The sequence below is a fragment of the Dasypus novemcinctus genome, chromosome 16 (assembly GCF_030445035.2).
Source record: "Dasypus novemcinctus isolate mDasNov1 chromosome 16, mDasNov1.1.hap2, whole genome shotgun sequence".
Taxonomy (NCBI): Eukaryota; Metazoa; Chordata; class Mammalia; order Cingulata; family Dasypodidae; genus Dasypus; species Dasypus novemcinctus.
In genome coordinates this window covers 67205104-67227528 of record NC_080688.1, presented here as the reverse complement: position 1 = coordinate 67227528, position 22425 = coordinate 67205104, and the positions used below count along the sequence as shown (strand labels likewise).

At 39.3% G+C, this 22425-nt stretch overlaps 1 protein-coding gene across 1 annotated transcript in view; it reads right to left on the bottom strand.

Annotated features, from left to right (window-relative positions):
* Nucleotides 1-22425, bottom strand: part of ME2 (malic enzyme 2) — a 95205-nt gene that overhangs the window by 55065 nt on the left and 17715 nt on the right. The window contains exon 2 of the mRNA XM_004461403.4: nt 10440-10559. Within this exon, the coding sequence (XP_004461460.2) occupies nt 10440-10547 (108 nt within the window). The 5' untranslated portion in view covers nt 10548-10559. The remainder of the gene's footprint in view (nt 1-10439; nt 10560-22425) is intronic.

The window sequence follows — 22425 nt, the reverse complement described above, 5'->3', positions numbered from 1 at the left end:
TCCGCTATAGCAACCTGGACGAGGAAACTGGAGTCCAAAAAAGGTTATATCTACATTCCAAATTATACAGCCAGTAAGGGATCAGTCTGGAACTTCCATCAGTCTTTGTGATTCCAAATCTATCTACTAAACTATTACATAGCCATATATTATAAACCTTATGAAGCCTCACGGAAATATATTTGCAATACGTTTCTCAGTGGTAAAATAACATTAAATTGTATCTACAATACAATCTTGCAATGGGAGGGGTCTTGACAAAATAAAACCACACAAGATACAGTAGGGTGATAGAAGCATGGGCGAATTTTCTTTCCTTTATCAGCCACAATATTATTTGTGTAAAAAATAAGAATCAGAAGAAAAATTTGAATTAGTTTAATTAGCACACTAGCCTTGGGAAGATAAAATTTAAAAAAATAAACAAAAGCCCGCAAAGAACTTAGAATCAGAAAACCAGAACTCCAGATACAAAGCTTGGGCCCTATTAGTGCTTAAATTTCTTAAACTTCAAAGTAAAGGGGTTATTAATTATCTTTTTCAACACTTTCCCCAATTAAGTTAATATTCGCACAGGCATTTACTATTTATTTTACTCTCTTAGTTCTAGCAATCTATGATTTTACTATTTAAATAGAGCCCCTTAGGATATTTGAATTTGGCTGAAATAAATGAAATCTATAGTAATATCTCTTTATAATCATGCATCTTGAAAAATATTTGGGGAAGTAGATATGGCTCAACGGATAGAGCTTCTGCCCACCATATAGGAGGTTCAGGGTTCAAACGCAGGGCTTCCTGGCCCATGTGGTGAGCTGGCCCACATGGAGTGCTGCCATGTGCAAGGAGTGTTGCCACACACTGGGGTGCCCCCCTGCGCAAGGAGTGGCCCCCGTGCAAGGAGTGCAGACTGCCTAGGAGTGGAGCTGCCCACAGAGAGAGCTGACGCAGCAAGATGATGCGACAAAAAAGAGACAAAGAAGAGACAATATGAGATGCAGAGAACTGGGCAGCCGAGGTGGAACAAGAGAATGATCACCGCTCTCCTACTGTGGAAGGTCTCAGGATGGGTTCCTGGAACTGCCTAATGAGAATACAACAGACACAGAACACACAGCAAACGGACACAGAGAGCAGACAATGGGAGAGAGGGGGAGAATAAGGAAAAATAAATAAATAAATAAATAAATAAATAAAAAATATTAAGAAAAAAAGAAAAATATTTGGTTTACAAGACACATTCACTAGTATTATGGTCGGAACCAAGAAAATAGAAAACATGAATTACCTGTTAATAGCAACAGTGTTCAATTTATTTAAAATTCAGAAGGATTTCTATATCTCTGAAATCCATATGATTTCATCAGAAAAAAAAATACTGGTCTTTCTCTTATAAGATAGCCAACATTGAGGAAGGAAGCATTGGAGAAAAGTTGGGGGTGGCGCCCTACACATATAGTTCAGAGTTAGTTTATCTTATTACCAAAGAACTACTATTAGGGTTTTATAGCTATAATCATAATAAACCCCTCCCTGCACAGTCCTCTGATTTCCTGTTTAAGAAACACTGTCTTAGGTAAGCATTAATGAAATGTAAAACAAAATGTAACAGTTAACTTCTGAAAGCTTAAATCTCACTGCAAATGAATATTCAATTAATCTACTACATACTACTTCATCTCTCCAACTCAGTATTTATTTAGTGGTACTTATACATTAAAGTACATCTTTAAAATAAATCTTTAAGTCCTTTATAAGCTAAAAGAAGACATATTCTGAAAGATTAATAGAAATAATCTGAAGCTAACACAACATTTCAGACACTTTAATACCTATCTGGGTTTGTGATGAGAAAGCAAATGATTCACAATTTAAGTAATGCATTCCCTTAACTTCAGCATGGAGAGGCACTATATAGCCAACTCCTGACTAATAAAAGTTAGTCCAGGAAGATTCAAATGGTTGTTTAGATTTCTGGAAATGTGTTAATTTAGAAGAACAGCACTGAAAAAGGCACACTCTAGCTAAGAGACAAGATTTGTTCATTAAAAATCCACACTTATTCACATCAGATATTCTAAATTGTGTATGATCTTTTGGTATAGCAACTATGTCTTCTAATACTTAATACATAATTAAAAGAGATATAAAATATGCTTATCAACTAAAAACTTTTAAAATGTAATTTAAAACTATTCTTACCTGTTAAAAAGAATATTACTGGAACTCAATTAGCTAAGACTTCTTAAGATAAAATGGGTTCAGGAAAAACAAAAGTAATTTTCTAGCCTAGTCAGCACACTGGGAAAATAGTTGTAAAGAGTATTATTTTTTTCTTACTTTGCAAGAGTAAATAACAACATTCCTATTAATTCCAAAATTCTTTCCTAGAAACAAAATCTTTATTTAATTATCTGCCAAACCAGCAGCATTAACTGCTTTAGGTTTTGTTTTTCTACCTGTTCCTTTGCCAGCCATCAATTCATCTATCCAGCATGTACTGGAGTCTGTGTGTGCTAACTATGCTAAGATGCTGAGGATACAGAAGTTAAGACGTGGTCCTTGTCCCCAAGGAAGACATGGTTTCATGGAGGAGTTATGTAATTTCAAGAGAGTATGATAAATTATGACAGAGATAAGCCTCAAAATGCTAAGATACTATCTAGGAGGATTAGCTCACTCAAGTGTGTTTTTGGAGGGGGAAGAAGGGTCAGGAAAAATATCCTAGAGGATAAGACACAGAGCTGAGTTTTAAAAAAATGACTAGAAAAATTAGCCAAATGAGGAGGAAAGGAGAACAATCTTATACTTTTGTAGCTTGTAAGTGGTTCAAAGAGCTATTACCTACATTAAAAAGTGAGAAACTGAGGCATAAAGAGGTTAAATGATTTGCCCAAGTTTCATGGCTAGTTATTGGCAGAGCGTAGATTAACACCTAATGTAGCAGCTGTGGAAGACAATGCAGCAGTTCCTCAGAAGTTAGGTATAGAATTACCACATGACTCAGCAATCCCACTGCTAGGTACATACCCAAAAGAACTGAAAGCAGGGACTCAACAGGTATTTGCACATCAATGTTCATAGCAGCATTATTCACAAGTGCCAAAAGATGGAAGCAACCCAAGTGAAAGTCAACCAATGAATGGATAAATAAAATGTGGTATATACAAACAATGGACTAACATTCAGTCGTAAAAAGGAATGAAGCCCTGATACATGCGACTAAATGGATGAACCTCAAAGGCATCATGTTACATGAAATAAGCCAGACACAAAAGGACAAATATTATATGATCTCACATATATGAAATAATTAGAATAAGCAAACTTGCAGAGTCAGAATCTAGAGTATAGGTTACCAGGGGACAGGGCGGGAATAGCAAATGGGAAGCTAAGGCTTAAAATGTACAGGGTTCCTATTCAGAATGATGGAAATATTTTGGTAATGGATGGTAGTGATGGTAGCACAACATTGTGAACACAATTAACAGCACTGAAATATATATCTGATATGGTTAAAAGGGAAAATATTAGGGTATATATATATATATATGGTAACAGAATAAAAAATTTTTTTGGAAACCCATGGAATGACACAATACCTACAGTGAACTCTAAGGTAAATCATGGACAACAGTTAATAGTACAATTATAAAATGTGTTTCATCAATTGTAGCAAAGGTTCCAAACCAATGCAAGGTGTTACTAATAGGTAGTATATGAGAATGCTGTATTTTATGCATGAATGTTCTGTGAAACTATTTTTCTATTAAAGAAAAAAAAAATAGCACCTAACATCTAAGTTCCTAGCATAATAATGTCCAAACCTACAAAAAATAAGGACTTTATTTTTTTTTCAATTTAAAAAAAGTATCACAGACTCCCTACATAATAACAGGTATACTTTTAGGAGACAGTGGTTACAGATATATTTTTAAAATGACTAAGAATTCAGTGCTGCCTTTAGTTACTATTTTATTAATCATAGCAGCAACATACTCTTAAAAACAATATTTATGAATATGTGGGAAAAAAATGTGGTCTAAAATATTTGAAATGCAAGCTTTCTTAACTATGTCCCCAAGAAGTTCATGACCCACAAGGTGGGAAGCACTGGTTTACGTTCTTTCCTAAACAAATACAACACAAAACTCTTCCTGATTCTTAGAAATAATGCTTAGGTGGGCTTCCAGAAATGGTCCTTTCCCCCACCCTTATTTCTTCCCCCTCCACCCCCGCTTTGAGAGTGGGAGAGAGGTGATCATTCTCTTGCTCCACCTCAGCTCCCTAGTTCACTGCATCTCATATTGTCTCTTCTCTGTGTCTCTGTTTTGTTCTTGTTGCGTCATCTTGCTGCGTCAGCTTTCCACGTGGGTGGCACCACTCCTGAGCAGGGCTGCACTCCTTGCACACAGCAGCACTCCACGTGGGCCAGCTCGTCACATGGGCCAGGAGGCCCTGGGTATCAAACCCTGGACTCCTATATGGAAGGCGGAAGCTCTATCTACCTTCTTCTGGGGAAGACTATTCCTCTTCCCCAGAAATAGTCCTTTAATGACATAACCATATGGTTGCTGTGCAACATTAGAGAGTTGGAAGGCCAGAAGCACATAGCAGTTCAGACTGTCCTTCTCCTCATACATACACTGATTACTTGACATGATCAGGAAGGTAAAAACCGCTACAAGGATTCAAAGAAAGGAGCAATTACTCTAGTCTACCGTGAAAAGGCTCTATAGGAAAACTGGGTTTTGAATGAGAATTGCATCTTGAAGAACAAGTAAATTTGGGAAGTAAGGCGAAAACAAGAGATGATATTCTTAAAGTCATTTAATTCACCATTGCTTGCTGAATTCTCATTCAGGGAGAAAGAATGCAAGGATGAGATGTTCTGTATGACTCTTGGTAAAATTCCCACTTTGTATGTCTGAAACATCCCCCAAATTTACCATACTATTCAATTATTTGGCCCCCCCCCAGATTGTTAAACAAATGGAATTGTCAAATTTTGACTGCTGACTTGTTTTAAAGTTAAGTTTTACCTTAATCTGAATCCACCTTTTCCAAAAAGTAAATTTCACACATCACAACTAGCCCACTGTGTGAAGCTTGCAAGCTTCCTATAAGAAATTCTCTTCCAGAATGATGTTTACTTACTATTTAATACTGTCATTAAAAAATAGGGAGACTTGCCCACTGAACCCAGTTTAGCTGAGGAATGAAGTTATGACTGGACCTTAATATTGCCCATCACTTCTGCCCCAAGGGTGGTAATAAAAAGGGTCAGAGGGACAACCAGAAAGACAGTGGCAGAGTAAGGAGGTCCTAGAGTCAGCTCCTGCCTCAGGGCAGTTGGTAAACACCCAGAGCTCTCTGGAGCTAGCTGAAGCACTTGTTTGGAGCCTCCAGGAGGTAGAAGAACATTCTGCAATGTCCTTGAAGGAGTGGAAGGGGGAGACTGCCCTTCTGCAGAGAAGACTCGTAAGTAGAGCACTCCACGCTGCAGAGGCCGGTGCCCATCCTCCACTGGAGGCACAAGCCGCTTGGGAGCTGGTCCGTGGCTGGGATCGAAAGCTTCACTTCCCCAAAACTGGGGAAGAAGAGACGGTTGGGCACCAATTTCAGCTATGATGAGGAAGTTCAGGGGGCTACTGTATAATCCTGAGAACAGCTAAAGTTTGGACCTGTCCAGGTCAGAAAGAGGCCGGGAGCTGCCATCTTAACTCCGCGCCTGGCATGAGGGGAAGCGGGGTGGACTGAGAATCCCAGTGCTGGTGGGACCAGCTTTTTCCCATCCAGATCATATTGCAGGTCTAGCCTAGGCCCCAGGGCCACCTCCAGCAGGGGGGAAGCTGCAGGGACCTGTACCAGCCTCTCCGGGAAATTACCGCCAAGCTGCGGAGGCCAGTGATCATCCTACTCTGGTGGCAAGAGCCATTCCAGGAGCCACTCTGTGACGGGAATTAGAAGCTCCATCTCCCAGAAACAGGGGAGGAGGAGACAGTTGGCTGTTGATTTCGGCTACTGATTCGTAGACTTGGCTACCTAAGAGATATCCCTGGGAACAGGGGGGTGAGAACCAGCCCAAGTCAGAAAGAGGCCAGTAGCTGCCATTCTGACCCCGTTCCCAGCCTGAGGGGAGGCCGCACTGACTGAAACTCTCAGTGTCAGCAGGAACCAGTTTCTTTCAGGCACATCAGCCTGCAGCCCTAGCCTAGGCTTCAGCCCCGCCTCTGGCAGGGAAGGCTGAAGAGCCCTGCACCAGCCTATACAGGTAACTCCAGGGAGCTTTGGCTGGCACAGGCTAAATAATCAGAATCCTACCAGGGCAACTGCAGTCATCTTGGACCCACACTGCATAGATTGCTGCCCACACCTGCAGCTCCATCCCTGTCCCAGGCAGGGGAGAAAAGGATGTGAGGCTTCATCAGTCTCTCTGGGCAACTAGAGTCTAGCCTGCACAGGGATTATTCCACTCAACTGTGACTCTGTCCCTACCGCTGGGAAAGGAGAAAGTTGGGAGAAGATTCATTCATCCCTGGGGCAATAAGGACAGCTTAAGTCTCCACAGCTTACAGCACCAACTATATGCTTGGCTCCTATTGCACAACCAGAAAGGGAAAAACGATAGGAAACTCTAAACTAAAGAGAGAAACTGCACCCAGAATAAATACTCTAGGAAGCCAGATGCAAAGACACCAACAAAAAATCACAATCCACACCAAGAAACAGGAAGCTATGGTCCAGTTGAGACAATTAATTATAGATGTTCAAACAAATCTCCTTAATAAATTCAATGAGATGACTAAAGAGATTAAAGATATTAAGAAGACATTGGGGGAAGCGGATTTGGCCCAATGGATAGGGCGTCCATCTATCACATGGGAGGTCCACAGTTCAAACCCTGGGTCTCCTTGACCCATGTAGGGCTGGCCCATGCACAGTGCTGATGCGTGCAGGGAGTGCCATGCCACGCAGGGGTGTCCCCCACGTAGGAGAGCCCCACGCGCAAGGAGTATGCCCTATAAGGAGAGCCGCCAAGCGCAAAAGAAAGTGCAGTTTGCTCAGGAATCGTGCTGCACATACGGAGAGCTGACACAGCAAGATGATGCAACAAAAAGAAACACAGATTCCTGGTGCTGCTGATAAGGATAGAAGCAGTCACAGAAGAACATACAGCAAATGGACACAGAGAGCAGACAACTGGGGGGAGGGGAAGGGGAGAGAAATAAATAAAAAATAAATCTTTAAAAAAAAAAACAAAAGAAGACATTGGGTGACCACAAAGAAGAATTTGAAAGCATACATAGAAAAATAGCAGATCTTATGGGAATGAAAGGTGCAATCAATGAAATTTTAAAAAGCATTGGAATCAAATAATAGCAGATTTAAGGCGGCAGAAGAAAGGATTGGTGAGTTTGAAGAAATGGCCTCTGAAAGTGAACATACAAAAGAACAGATGAAGAAAAGAATGGAAAAAATTTGAACAAGATCTCAGGGAACTAAATGACAGCAAAGATATGCAAACATACATGTCAAGGGTGTCCCAGAAGGAGAAGGGAAGCAAAAAGGGCAGAAGGAATATTTAAAGAAATAATGGTAGAAAATTTCCCAACCCTATGAAGGACATAGATATCCATGTCCAAGAAGCACAACATACTCCCATCTGAAAAAATCCAAACAGACCAACTCTGAGACTCATACTCATCAGAATGTTAAGGGCTAAAGACAAAGAGAGAATTCTGTGAGCAACAAGAGAAAAGCAATGCATAACATATAAGGGATATCCAATAAGATTAAGTGCTGATTTCTCACCAGAAACCATGGAGGAAAGAAGACAGTGGTCTGATATATTTAAGATACTACAAGAGAAAAACTTCTAGCCAAGAATCTTATATCCAAGCAAGACTACCTTTCAAAACTGAGGGTGAAATTAGAATATTTACAGATAAATAGAAACTGAGAGAATTTCTAAGCAAGAGCCCAGATTTCCAGGAAATACTAAAGGGTATGCTAAAGCCTGAAAAGAAAAGACAGGAGCGAGAGGCCTGGAAGAGAGTCTAGAAATGAAGATTACATCAGTAAAAGTAATTACAAGTGTCAAAAGAGTGGTGAAAATAAAATATGACAGATAAAACTCAAATAGTCAGGAAAAACTCAACCAATGATGTAAAGCACTTGTATTCAGAAAACTGCAACTCAATGTTAAAATAAATTTAAAAAGCCCAAAATAACTGGAAGAACATTCCATGCTCATGAATTGGAAGACTAAATATCATTAAGATGTCAATTCTACTCAAATTAATATACAGATTTAATGCAATCCTGATAAAAATAACACCAGCATTAAAGAAAAAATTGAAAACATGATCATTAAATTTATTTGGGAGTGTAAGGAGTCCTGAATAGCCAAAAACATGATAAAAAGGAAAAGTGAACCCTCATCTACAGACTTTAAATCATAATATCTACCTATAGTGGTAAAAACAACATGGTACTGGCCTAAAGACAGACACAATAGACAAATGGAACCAAACTTGTGGTTCAGAAACAGACCCTCACAGGTATAGTCAAGTGATTTTTGACTAGCCTGTGAAACTCACACAGCTCGGGCAGAACAACCCATTCAACAAATGGTGCTGAAAAAATTGGACATCCATAGCTGAAAGAAGGAAAGAGGATGCCTATCTCACACCTTTTCCAAAAATTAACTCAAAATGGATCAAAAAACTAAAAATAAAAGAACCATAAAACTTCTGGAAGAAATTATTGGAAAATATTTTCAAGACCTGGTGGTAGGTGGTGGATTCTTAAAGGAGATAAGAGAAGGACTGAGTGGACTACTGATGTTTAATATATGTAGAAGTTTTAATTAGCTTTACTATAAAATTGTAGAAATGTATAGAATGGATGATAACACACAGTGAGTAACAGCTAGTTTATAAATGGGGATGTGACTGAAATTGGTAGTCTAGTTATGTAAATGCCAACTGACAGAATGCTTGAGAATAATCTAGAAACTGGATAGCACAGTAAACCAAGAGGTGGGTGAGAATTGTGGTTGATGGTACAGATGCAAGAGTTTCCTTTGTGAGCTAGAACAAATGTATATCACTACTGCAGGGTATTGGGAATGTGGAGAAGCGTGGGAAAAATACAGGTGGAGTGACCAATGGACTGTGGTTAGTAGTAATAATATAATATTCTTGCATGTATGCAAAAGATGTACTGTGTTGATACTGAGGCAGTATGGAAAATGTGAGCCAAATGGACACTAAGGACATGGAACAATCAGATGATATTATTTTATCTGTAGCAAATGACACACAATTGTGATGTGTTGATGGAGGGGGTGTTGTTTGGAAATTCTGCACATGTGCAGGATTGTTTTATAAGTTTACAACTTCTGTCATAAAAAAATATATTTAAAAAATAATAATAGGGTGGGTTGGGGGAAAAACACTCCAAATGTAAGATAAGGACTATGATTAGTAGTAAGATTTTGACAGTGTTCTTTCATAGTTTGTAACAAACGTCTCATGACAATGCAAGGTGTTGGTGGAGGGTTGATGTATGGGACCCCTGTATGATGTTATGCATGTTTGCTTTGTAAGTTCACAATTTTTACTATACACTTAATTGTTTATGTATGGTCATATATAAATGATATAAAGATAATAACAATCAGATTGGTTAGGGGAAAACTACTTTGTTCAGTAGTAATATTTTGACAATGCTCTTTAATCATTAGTTTAAAAAGTTCAAAAACAATGCAAGTTATTGGTCGTAGGGTGAGATGTTATATATGTTTGATGTTATATATGTTTGGTTTGTAAGTTCACAATTATTATATATTTATTGTTTATGTATGTTTATGTATGAGTGATATATTTCAATAAATTGAAAAAAAAAAAAAAAGAGAGGCCTCTCTCCTTTAAACCAGGAGTCTGATTAATGGGAGAAATCATCTGTGTGTCCACCAATCCAAAAAGTTGGGTGGAGGTGGGGTGGAGTCCAGAACAGTTTGGAGTTTAGGCAAAATTTCATTTCACAATTTTGACCCCACCCTCCAAGGGCCTGATTACCCCAGGAGGAGAATCTGATCTGAGATGAAGAAATCAAAGTATCCCACATCTGGCCAAAAGTCCTGGCCGAGCCCTACCACAGGGATTTTCTTTTCTTTATTTTTTAAGCTAGAATTAGGAAGTAAAGTCAATACTCTTCTGGTGAGAGAAGTTGTGGGGGATGATACTTGGGAGGTATGAAGCAGCCACGGTTCCTGCATGTGAGGAGAGCAAAGAGATCATACTGAGAAAGGAAAGACCACTCAGCACTTTTAGTATAGAGCCACAAAATACAGAAGTTTCCTATCGCAGCACCAAATACATCAAACTCTTACCAGAAGAGGAAGACTGCATGTGGGCACTAGTGTTACTGACCTTGTTTGTTCTCGGGTTCAGCATAAGCGGCCGGCCTTTCTCTTTCGTGTGCAAACGGCAGCAGGCCAAAGCAGGACGGGTGGCGACCGCTCTGAGCCGGGACAACATCTTTGCTTGCACCTGGGCAAAACACAGCACATCAACCACAGATGAGAAATCTATTTATAGGCTTTTAATATAAAACTTGTGTTTCCACAAGTCAACAAGCGTTTTCAAAAAACATTTGTGGGGAGAGGGAGGAGGTAGGGTACATGGGAATCCCCTTCTATTTTCACTGTATCATTTATGGAATCTAATGCGTCTTTAAAAAAAAGACATTTATGTCTCCATAGGTTATAAAGGTTGTAAAAGGGTAACCAGAGCAACGAGGATAGCAGGAAAGAGGAAAATATGGGGAACAGTGAGGTGAAGGCAAAGATGGCATACTTTCCCCAACAACACTCTGGGTCCCTGACTGCTGCTCTTTAAGCACCACTACTTTGTACCAGACACAGTGCTCAACATTTACACTATTTCTAATCCACAGAAGTGTGGCAAGGTATTTCCCACTTGAGAGAGTAAGAAACTGGGTCTCAAAGAGGTCAAGAAACAACGTAACACCATGTAAACAGCAAAGTGCCTTCCACGTAAGCAGTGTGGAAGTTTAGCTTGAAGGTGAAAAAGTATGTAACAGGAAAAACCCAGAACATACACCTTCAGGAGCTACCCAGATTTTTAATCTAGACCTAGAATTTCAATGTACTATATTTAGTGTCTAAATTTAATGTACTAGAACTTTAAATCACTAAAATTCAAAGATAAAATGAGATAACCATTAATGATTAGTCAAAATGCAAGAGTAGATAATTCAAACTTTCCTAGTTTCAACTTATTTATAACCACACAAATTAATACATAATTTAATCTCATGTAAAAGATCAAAATCCTGGTCATTCATTATTTCTGAAAAGAAAATTTAATTATATTTCATCTAATTTAAGAAAAGGGTGAGGGGGACTTGGGGAGAATGACTTTGAGTTAGGTGTAAACTGTAAGGAATGAGTTTTACTGCTGTTTCTCAACATGAACAGGTGCTCTTCTCCTCCAGCCCCAAACTTGAAGTTCTTGTTCTAGAAAGACTGTTGGGACTATTGAAAGGAAGTGCAAAAAAAAAAAAAGAAAGAAAGAAAGGAAGTGCACAGATTTTCTACCAGCTAAGAAGAGACATTGAATTTGGTAGAATACATTCTAATAATCTAAACATTTAATAGGAATTTTTACTAATAATTTTTACTAATAGGAATTTTACTAATAAAATGTAGATCCAGTATCAATAATTATTGCTAATTCATCTCATCCCTTATATAACTATAACTGAATTTATTTTCATCAGTAATCATAGAGATAAAACTTAATCTCCAAAATTTGTTTGACTCCCTGTTCAAGTACATATTTTTTTTCCTAGGGGTTTCAGTGTTCAGCTGACCAGAAACATCAAATTTGATTAAAGGAGTCAGACGATTATTATATAAAAGAACATCTACCAAGAAAAAAAGATTGTGGACAGGTGGAACTAAAATACAGTGATTTAGCCACGTTCATTCACTTGGTTATTAATCAAGCCTTACTTTTAATTTTCCCATTATAAATTTTTATAGTTGCCTTATATATATATATATTTTTTTTCTTCCCCTCCACTTCCCCTGCCCTGCTGTTTTTGCTGTCTGTGTCCATTTGCTGTGTGATCTTCTGTACCTATTTCTCTCTTTGTCTTCTCTTCTTGTCTTTCTCCTCTAGGATTCACTGGGCTTCAATCCCAGGGACTTCTGATGTGGAGAGAAGTTCCCTGTCAATTGTGCCACCTCAGTTCCTGGTCTCTGCTGCACTTCACCTTGACTCTCCCCTCTGTCTCTCTTTTGTTGCAACATCATCTTGCTGTGTGACTTAATTGTATAGGCACTGGCTCACTGCAAGGCACTCGGCTTGCTGCGTGGGCACTCACCCAGGCACTCGGCTCACCAAGTGGGCACTCGGCTTGCCACATGGGCACTCATCTCACTACATGGGCAGTCGGCTCACCGCATGGGCACCCACATGGACACTTGGCTCACCGCGCAGGCACCTGGCTCACCACATGGGCACTGGCTCACCATGCTGGCACACTTTCTCTTCTTCTTTTTCACCAGGAGGCCCCAGGGATTGAACCCAGGTTCTCCCATATGGTAGGTGGAGGCCTTATCACTTGAGCCACATCCACTTTCCTTATATATATTATCTTAATAAACTTTATATAACAAGTAGGCTACTATCCATGGTGGAACAATACCTAACTAAGCTAAATAAAATTGGCAAGTTAAATGATGGGATTTTAGAGGGTCCATAAAAACATCTTTTTTCTTAATTTCATAAAATTTTTAAAAAAGATTTATTTCTGCACACACACACACACACACACACATACACACACACCCCATTGTTTATGCACCCTATCAGCTTGTCTTCTTTCAGGACGTACCAGGAACTGAACCAGGGACCACCCATGTGGGAGGGAGGTGCCCAATGCTTTAGCCATATCCCCCAGCTTACTGTGCTCTCATTGTGTCAACTTGCCACGTCAGCCTGTCCCATCAGTTCACTGTCTTGCTCATCTTCCTTTGGAGGCACCAGGAACCAAACTGGGACATCCCATGTTGGAGGTGAGCATCCAACTGCTTGAGCCACATGCGCTCTCCACACAACTTTTAATAGTTTTATTATTGAAAAAAGCTGGATTGGCAGACAGGGCTTATATCTGTGGCTATCATGAACTCAGTACTTACTCAGGGCCTGACCAACTACATGGGTATGTATTCTGAGGAAGAAAATATACAACTCCTTTGCCCAGACTGGTTCAATTCCTTCTCCCACTCACCAATCAGATAAGAAAGGTGGGGAGAGAGGCAAGAGAGTTCCTACACAAAGAAGTACAAAATAAAAGAAATAAGGTTTGCACCTAATAAAGTAGATGCAGCAAATCATAGCTTCCATTTCCCTTCTTCCTTGCATGCCTCTATAATAAAGAAAATGAAAAGACAACCCAGAATGGGAGAAAATATTTACAAATCACATATCTGATTAAAAAATATTCTGTTGCATGCCCCTTAACAAATCAATCTTTTGGGTACATATTAACAAAGCACACAATTCATCCAAAGTGTACAATCAATGGTATATGGGGGGGGGGGGAAGCGGACTTGGCCCAGTGGTTAGGGCATCCATCTACCACATGGGAGGTCTGCGGTTCAAACCCTGGGCCTCCTTGACCCGTGTGGAGCAGGCCCATGCGCAGTGCTGATGCGCACAAGGAGTGCCGCGCCATGCAGGGGTGTCCCCCACGTAGGGGAGCCCCACGCGCAAGGAGTGCGTCCCATATGGAGAGCCGCCCAGTGCGAAAGAAAGTGCAGTCTGCCAAGGAATGGCACCGCACACACGGAGAGCTGATGCAGCAAGATGACGAAACGATGGTCCCTAGGGGAGCAGCGACAGTCTCCCAGGTGCAGCGGCGGGGACCAGGAGGGAGTGAGGGTTCAACAGTGAGCCCCTGATGCTAATGACTATGCTTGTGAGCTGATAAGTCTAAAATAAGAACAAGGCCTAGAGCAGCATTGTGCCTGGGAATTTCCTCCTGTCAGCCTTCATGTTACTCAAATGTGGCCAGTCTCGAAGCCAAACTCAGCATGTAAATGCAATGCCTTCCCCCCAGCATGGGACATGACACCCGGGGATGAGCCTCCCTGGCACCGAGGGACCACTATCAACTACCAACTGATGATGCAACTGGAAAATGACCTTATACGGAAGGTTCAATGCGGATCAGCAGAATATCCCTGTCTACATAAAATAACATGACTTTAAAATGCTGTTTGACCTAATGTAAGGGGGAAATGGAAAGGAGAAATGAGTTTATATGGCTACGAGTCTCTAAAAAAGAGTCTGGAGGCTGTCAGAAGGATTGCCCTTATGCACAACTGAGCAGAGTCTGAGAGACAGATAAAGCAGATACAATCCCCAGGTATTGGTTCCTTTGAGGGCTAAAGAGACCCATGGGAGTTATGGTCATGGCCGATGGGGTTAACTACCAGGTCAGATGGCCCCTCTTTGGAAATGGTGTTTATGTGTGATGAATCTGGACTCAGATGGGATCTCTCTTCACAAGACTTTCATGCTAATGTGCTGGAGGTGCAGTTAGTGTTGGGGTTTAAGATATATTTAGGGGATTTGAATCTCTGGACTGACAATGTGATAGCCAGGTCCTGAGCCTCAACAGACTCCAACACCTACAATCTGATTCATTGGACTCACCACACTCAGCTAAGATGGAGTTGAAGAAGGACAAGCACCACACCATGGAGCCTAGAGTGATTACAACTGAAAGTGGGAGGATTGCATCCAGCCTCCATGTGGAATCTGAGCCTCCTCTTGACATAGAGGTGCAATGGACACAACCAATCCAATGTCCACATAGAAAAGGTGGCATTGGATTGGGAAAAGTGGACATGGTGGCTGATGGGTAGGGGAAAGGCAGGAAGAGATGAGAGGTGGAGGCGTCTTTGGGACATGGAGCTGCCCTGGATGGTGCTTCAGGGGCAATCACCGGACATTGTAAATCCTCACAGGGCCCACTGGATGGAATGGGAGAGAGTATGGGCCATGATGTGGACCATTGACCATGAGGTGCAGAGGTGCCCAAAGATGTACTTACCAAATGCAATGGATGTGTCATGATGATGAGAATGAGTGTTGCTGGGGGCGGTGAGGTGGGGGGGGTTGAATGGGACCTCATATATATATATATATTTTTTAATGTAATATTATTACAAAGTTAATTAAAAAAAAAAGGGGGGGGGGGGAAAAAGATGACGCAACGAAAAGAAATACAGATTCCCAAGCCGCTGATAACAACAGAAGCGGACAAAGAAGAACAAGTAGCAAATGGGCACAGAGAACAGACAACTGGAGTGGGGAGGGGAGGGGAGATAAAATAAAAATAAAATAAATCTTTAAAAAAAAAGGTATATGGTATCATCACATATTTGTGCATTCACCATTTTAATCATTATTAGAGCATTTTCATTATTTCAATAATAATAAAAAACAAACAAGAAATTCCTCACCTCTCAATCTCTCTCTGTTTCCCCCACTGTACACAGCTGGTGTTTTTGGCTATTTGATCCAAAATGTATAATCAATGGCTTTTAGTATAATCACAATGTTGTACATTCATCATCTCAAAAATTTTAGAACAATTTCATTACTCCAAAAAGAAAGACTCCATACCCTGTCATTCCTTCCTCAGCTCTACATAACCACTAATCTCATTTCATCTTTATCAAATGATTTATATTTACATTTCACATAAATGAAATCATACAATATGTAGTACTGTCTGGTTTCCTTCACTTAGTATAATTTTTTTGTCTGATATTAACATTTTGTAGTATTAACATATTTGTTCAAAGAAAAATGGTCTTATTTTTTCTTATTGCAATTCTATCCATATTCATATTTCAAATATACTCATATTTCACATTATATATTGAATTCATAATAGCACAATCATACAGTATTTGTCCTTTTGTGTCTGGCTTGCTTCACTCAACATAATGTTCTCCAGGTTCATTCATGTTGTCATGTTTCACCACTTCACTTCCTCTTACCACTGCATAATATTCCATTGTGTGTATACTCCACAATTTGTTTATCAGTTCATTAGTTGATGGAAACCTGGGTTGTTTCCAACTTTTGGCTATCGTGAATAATGCTGCCATCAAAATTGGTATGCAGTTATCTAATCGTGTCGCTGCTTTCATTTCTTTGCGGCATGTATCTAGCAATGGTATTACCGGCTCCCACGGCCAGTCTGTACACAACTTCCTCAGGAACTGCCAAACAGTCCTCCACAGTGGCTCTACATTTCCACCAACAGTGAGTAAGCATTCCTATCTTCCCACATCCTCTCCAACATCTAGTTTTCTGACTTTTTAATAGCGGCCAGTCTAATAGGTGTGAAATGATATCTCTGGGTATGATTTGCATTTCCCTAACCACTAGTGATGTTGAACTTTTTTTAAATTTATTTCTTTGCCATTTATATTTCTTCTTTGAACAGTTGTCTTTTCAAGTCTTTTGCCCATTTTTAATCAGATACTTTGTCTTTTTATTGTTGAGTTTGTATGATCTCCTTATATATCATGGATATTAAACCTTATCAGATATGTGATTACCAAATACTCTCTCTCTTGGCCGCCTTTTCACCCTTTTGACAAAGTTCTTTGAAGTGCAAAAGTGTTGAATTTTGAGGAGGCCCCATTTATCTATTTTTCCTTTTTTCGCTCGTGCTTTGGTCATAAGGTTTAAGAAATTACTGCCTACCACAAGATCTTGAAGATGTCTTCCTATATTTTCTTCTTTATATTTATATTAGATCCATTTTGAGTTAAATATTTTTAAACCTCTTGCAACTTAAGAACCCAATTAAAAGTGAGCAAAAGATTTCAATAGACATTTTTCCAACGATATACAAATGGCCAATGGAAATGGCACATGGAAAAAATGCTCAACATCATCACTCATTAGGTTGCCTGTGTGCACCTGGCTCATCATCCCTCATTAGTTTGCCTGCGTGCAGCTGGCTCATGGGCAGACCTTCACCTTCCCTAATCTGAGAATGAGCAGAGCCCCAGCGGTGGCTCCATGGAGGACGTCCAGGCAGGTTCAGGGAGGACGGGCAGCAAAGGCAGGGCCGGGTCCGCTACGGCCGCACATCCCCTGCTGTTTGGCCTGTGATGGACTAAGCCAGGTGCTCTGCAGGAGAGGGGGGGCCGGTCAGGCCTCTGCTTCCCGCTGGGATTAGCCCTGCACAAGGAGAACACAGAGCACTCCCCACACCCTAAATAAAGTCCTGCTGAGGATATGAAAAAGCTAGAACACTTATACTCTCCTGGTGGCACTGCAATAAGGTATGCTCGTGGCAGACTCTGACAATTCCTCAAAATGTTAAACATAGATTACTATATTATGTAGCAATTCTACTCATATACACCCAAGAAAACTGAAAATCTGTATCACCACAAAAACCAGTGATGAAAATAAAGAGCAAAATATCCATAATAGTCAAAAAAGTAGAAACAACCCAAATGTTCAACTCATAAATGTATAACTAAAGTAAGAATATCCATACAATAGAATATTATTCAGGCATAAAAAGGAATAAAGTATTATACTTGTTACAACACAGATGAACCTTAAACATTATACTAAATGAAAGAAGCCAGTGACAAAACACCACAAAATGTACAATTCCATTTATATGAAATGTCCAGAATAGGCAAATCAATGGAGGCAAAAAGTAGATTGGTGGTTGTTGAGGGATAAGGGAAAGGGGAGAATGAAGGCTATCTGTTAAGATGTACAGGATTTCTTTAGGGGTGATTAAAGTGTTCTGAAATTAGATAGTGGTGATGATCGCAGAACTCTATAAATATACTAAAAACCAAAGAGTTGTTCACTTTAAAACAGCGAATTCTTTGGTATATGAATTCTATCTCAATAAGAAAAAGCTATTATTTTTAAATTGCAGAATAGTGTAATTAACCCCAATTTGCCAATCACTGAGCTTTAACAATTATCAATTCATGACGAATCTTGTTTCACCTTTGCCTTCACCTACTCCTCCAGTACAAACACATATTGTTTTGAAGCCAAGCCAAAAGCAGATACCCACATCTTAAACTTCTCTATTTCATATCTACATGTTTCAATATGTAGCTATAAAAGATAAAGACATTCAGAAAAACATAAATCAGAACACCCTAATATAAATTACCTAATGTTTACATTTCCAAATGTATCATAAATGTCACGTTTTAACAGCTTGTTCAAATCCAGATCAAATAACATTGGCAGATTGTGACTGACTGATAGTGTCCCAAGTCTTTTAAAAATCTAGGGAAGTGGATATGGCTCTGGCATCTGAGATCCTGCCTACCACGCAGGAGGTCTGGATTCTGTTCCCAGTGCCTCCTAGAGAAGACGAGGGGAACAGTGAGCTTACCCAACAGGATGACACGTGAGATGACGCAACCAAGAGTCACAACAAGAAAACAAAATGATGGATGCAACAAAGTAGAGACCAGAGGGGGCTCAGGCAATTAGGTGCTTCCCTCCCACATGAGAGGTCCCAGATTCAGTTCCCGGTGCCTCCTAAAAAGAGAAGACCAGCACACAACAGACAGACACAGACACAGCAAGTGCAGACAACAGGGAGTGGGGATAAATAAATAAAATAAATCTTAAAAAATCTATAAGACAAAAATACCCCACAAAGGATAAAAAATATAAAACTAAGGAAAAAAAAACAAAAAAGCTAAAAAGAAAACAAAAATCTATAGGTTCTTCTTCCATCTTTTTTTTAATTTTTGTTGCAATGAATTTAATTGAAGAAACCAAGTCCATTGTCCTACAGAGGTCCCACAGTTTGGAATTGACTGATTGTATCCCTGTAATCCACCTGCATTCCTAAAAGGTATTTTCTCTGGGTATAAAATTGGTTGGTTTTAAGTCATTTTCTTCCAGCACTACAAGACATTTTTCCATTATTTCTACTGTTTCTTTTGAGAAGTTGACAGTAACTCCATTTTTTGCTCTTTCAAAGGTATTATGTCTTATTTTTCCTGACTTTTATTTTAGTTCAACGGTATAATCAAAGACCCTTATACCTAGTTCCTTGACAGATTCTGAGAGGATAACAGAAGCAATAAAATAGCAAAAACAATATAAACAAACATCATGAAGAAAAACAAGTTTAAGATGTGGGTACCTGTGCTTTATATATTTATAATTGCAATGTCAAGCCAAGAGGTAGTTAATGCCCAAAGGAAAAATGCACATGATGCATGATAGCTATTCCTTCTTTCCCAGCTCTAGGGTATGTAGCAATAATTGATCACAACATTTTTTCCCACTGAGTTCAGAGAGCTCAAGAATCATTCTCAACAGGAGTTGCTGCCAATCATCTCAAATTGGCAGTTTAATACTCATGCACCCTACCCCACCTCACCCCAACTCCTGTTTTCAACCAAGTTCAACAGAAGAGCAATGACCATAAGTGCTGGAGCAGTTGAAGAAAGAGTAACTTCAGCTGGATCCTGAAGAGCAGGTTCCATTTGGGTAGACTGAGTAAAGAGAAAAGAGGAGGGACGAATAGAAAGCGTAAAAGACTGGCATGGCCTGTTAGTGGATAAATAAGACTTACCTACACAGGGCAGATTATTTAAATGGCTTTATTATTATTATTTTTAATAACTTTTATTACACAGGTTTTCGAGGACATCACAGAATTTTGCATGTTGTTCACTGAGCAAGTGAAACCATACAAGGAAGCAACTGGGAGTTTAAATCCAGCCTGCACACGTTGGCCAAGCCATGCACCCTGTTTCAGTACTGTTTCCCCAGGAAGGGGCACCTTTTCTTAATCTACACAAAGGGACTTGGCTTCTTTTAAACATATTTTCTCTGTTTTTTGCTATTAGCAATTTCATTATGATGTGCCTAGATGTGGTTGAGTGCCTTTCTTCATTGTGTGGCCACTCCTAGTCATATTTTCACCAAATTTTGTTTGCAATTTGATTCTTTGCAAATCCACTATATACTTTTTTAAAAAATGATTTATCTTTCAAAATTCTCAATCTCAGTCCTTTAGCTTCAGGAACTATAAGCATCGTTATTTTAATGCCTAGCGTTTGATAAACTACATCTACAGCCTTTGTCTTTTCAAATTGTCTTTTCAAATTGTCAGAGTTCTCTGATTTGTTTTGGATTGTTTTTTTCATGTCTTCTTTTTTTAGTTTTTTAGACATTGTATCGAAGCATTGTTTGTAGAAGTAAATTGAAGCTGAGAATGATATTACTTTGTGTTTGCTTTGCAAGATGCCTTTGGGAACTAGCAACTGGATTACCCTAATTCAATTTTACTGTGGAGGTAACTTTAAATTAGGCTACCGTCTCTGTGAAGATCAGGCTACCTCTAGCTCACCCTTACTCCTAAACTCTAATCATTTGGGGTCCTCCTTTAAAGCATGGGAGCTTACCAGGCCCCCTTTAAAGCCTTCAATTTTGTTCTCCCCCTCCCCCAAGGCTATCAATCAAAATACTGCTCAAACTCTTAACTGCTCTCCTGAAATGTGCAGATACCTCCAGGGGAGAATGACCTCAAATAGTGGTTCCATCTCACTAAATATATCTTCTCCTGGAGCTTGACCCAGTAATTCTTTACTATCTAATTAGCTCTTTTGATTCCTTCAGGCAAATCTAAAAAAATATTTTGTCCAATTTTCTAGTTGTCTTCCCAGAGAGTACCAAACTACGCAGTTTATCATTATTGGAACTGGAAATCTCTATTTTATAATCTTCTCTCCCCACTCCCAATTTAGTGGAATATATCAAGAGGTGGCAAGCCAGGGCCCAAAGGCCAAAACTTATCTGCCACCTACCTTTTAAAATAAAGTTTTATTGGAAAACAGCCATGTTCATTCATTTGCCTATTTACTACAGCTGCTTTTGCACCTCAACAGCAGAGGTGGGTAGTTGAAATGAAGACTAAAGCTCATACAGCCTACAAAGCTGAAAATACTTACTGTCTGGCCTTTACAGAAAGAGTTTGCCAACCCATGTTGCACATGAAAGATTGAAATATTTTTCATAAAAATTATATGAAATATATTCATATATGAAACTCTTCTGTTCAACAAAAGAATATAGTTTTAAAGATAAGTCACAGAGTAGTGGATGTAGTTCAAGTGGTTTAGCACCTGCTTTCCATGTATGAGGTCCTGGGTTCAATCCCTGATATTTCTTTAAAAAAAAAAAAGTTACAGATTGAAGAAGGTATTTGTAATGCAAGTATTTTGCAAAGGATTAACATGCAGATTATATAAAAAAATTTCTAAAAAAGTGTAAGAGTGGAGCAGCCAATATGTGTTCAATTCCAACAAACGTACCACGCTAATGAAGGATGTTGTTAATATGGGAAAATGTGGGAGGGACAGAGACAGGGGAATATGGGAATCCCCTACATTTTTTAATGTAACATTCATGTAATCTAACTTAAAAAAAATTTTTTTTAAGAATATTTTTTTTAAAAGTGGAGCACGTGTAGCTCAGTGGTTGAATGTATGCTTCACATGTATGAGATCCCTGGTACCTCCTAAAAAAACTAAATTTATTTAAAAATTTTTTTAAAGCAAAGAAAAAGACATCTTACCTTGTAGAAAAATGATGAAAGCGAATGAACAGATAATTCACAAGGAACATTAATGGCCATTAAGAATAAGAAAATATGCCTAACTTCCCTAATACTAGATAAAGCAAATTTAATACAGTATTATTTCACAGTCATACTGGCAAAAAATGAAAGTGTGACAATGCCAGGTGTTGATGATGATGTAATGGAATATAATGGGTGTAAGAATGAAAATTTCAGCAAAATCTAATTGTCCTGGTTTGTCTTTTGTGGACCCTAGGAAAATTATGCTCTTAAGCTAACCCATATGTGGCCTGTAAACTCAATGTAAACGGGGCCTTCTGATTAGATTCAGTTAAAAGACCTGTCACTAGATTGCTTGATTAGATCACTTTAGGTCCTTTGATTGGACTCAGTGAGGTGGGACCCAGGTTGGGTCTCCACCCTCTTGTTGGGGTCATATATAAACTGAGAACTGGAAGCAGACACACAAAAAAGACAGCTGCCATTTTGACCCTGCCACATGAGAGAGGACTTCAGGAACAGCAGAGATCAGCTGCTACCCTCCTTGCCACATGGCAGGGCTCCAGGATCTGCCAGCAGATGAACTTTGGTGAAAAAGCATCTCTGATGGTGCTTTTATTTGGACATTTCACGGACTTGGAACTATAATTTTTTACCCCAAATAAATTCCCTTTATAAAAGTCAACACATTTCTGATATTTCTAC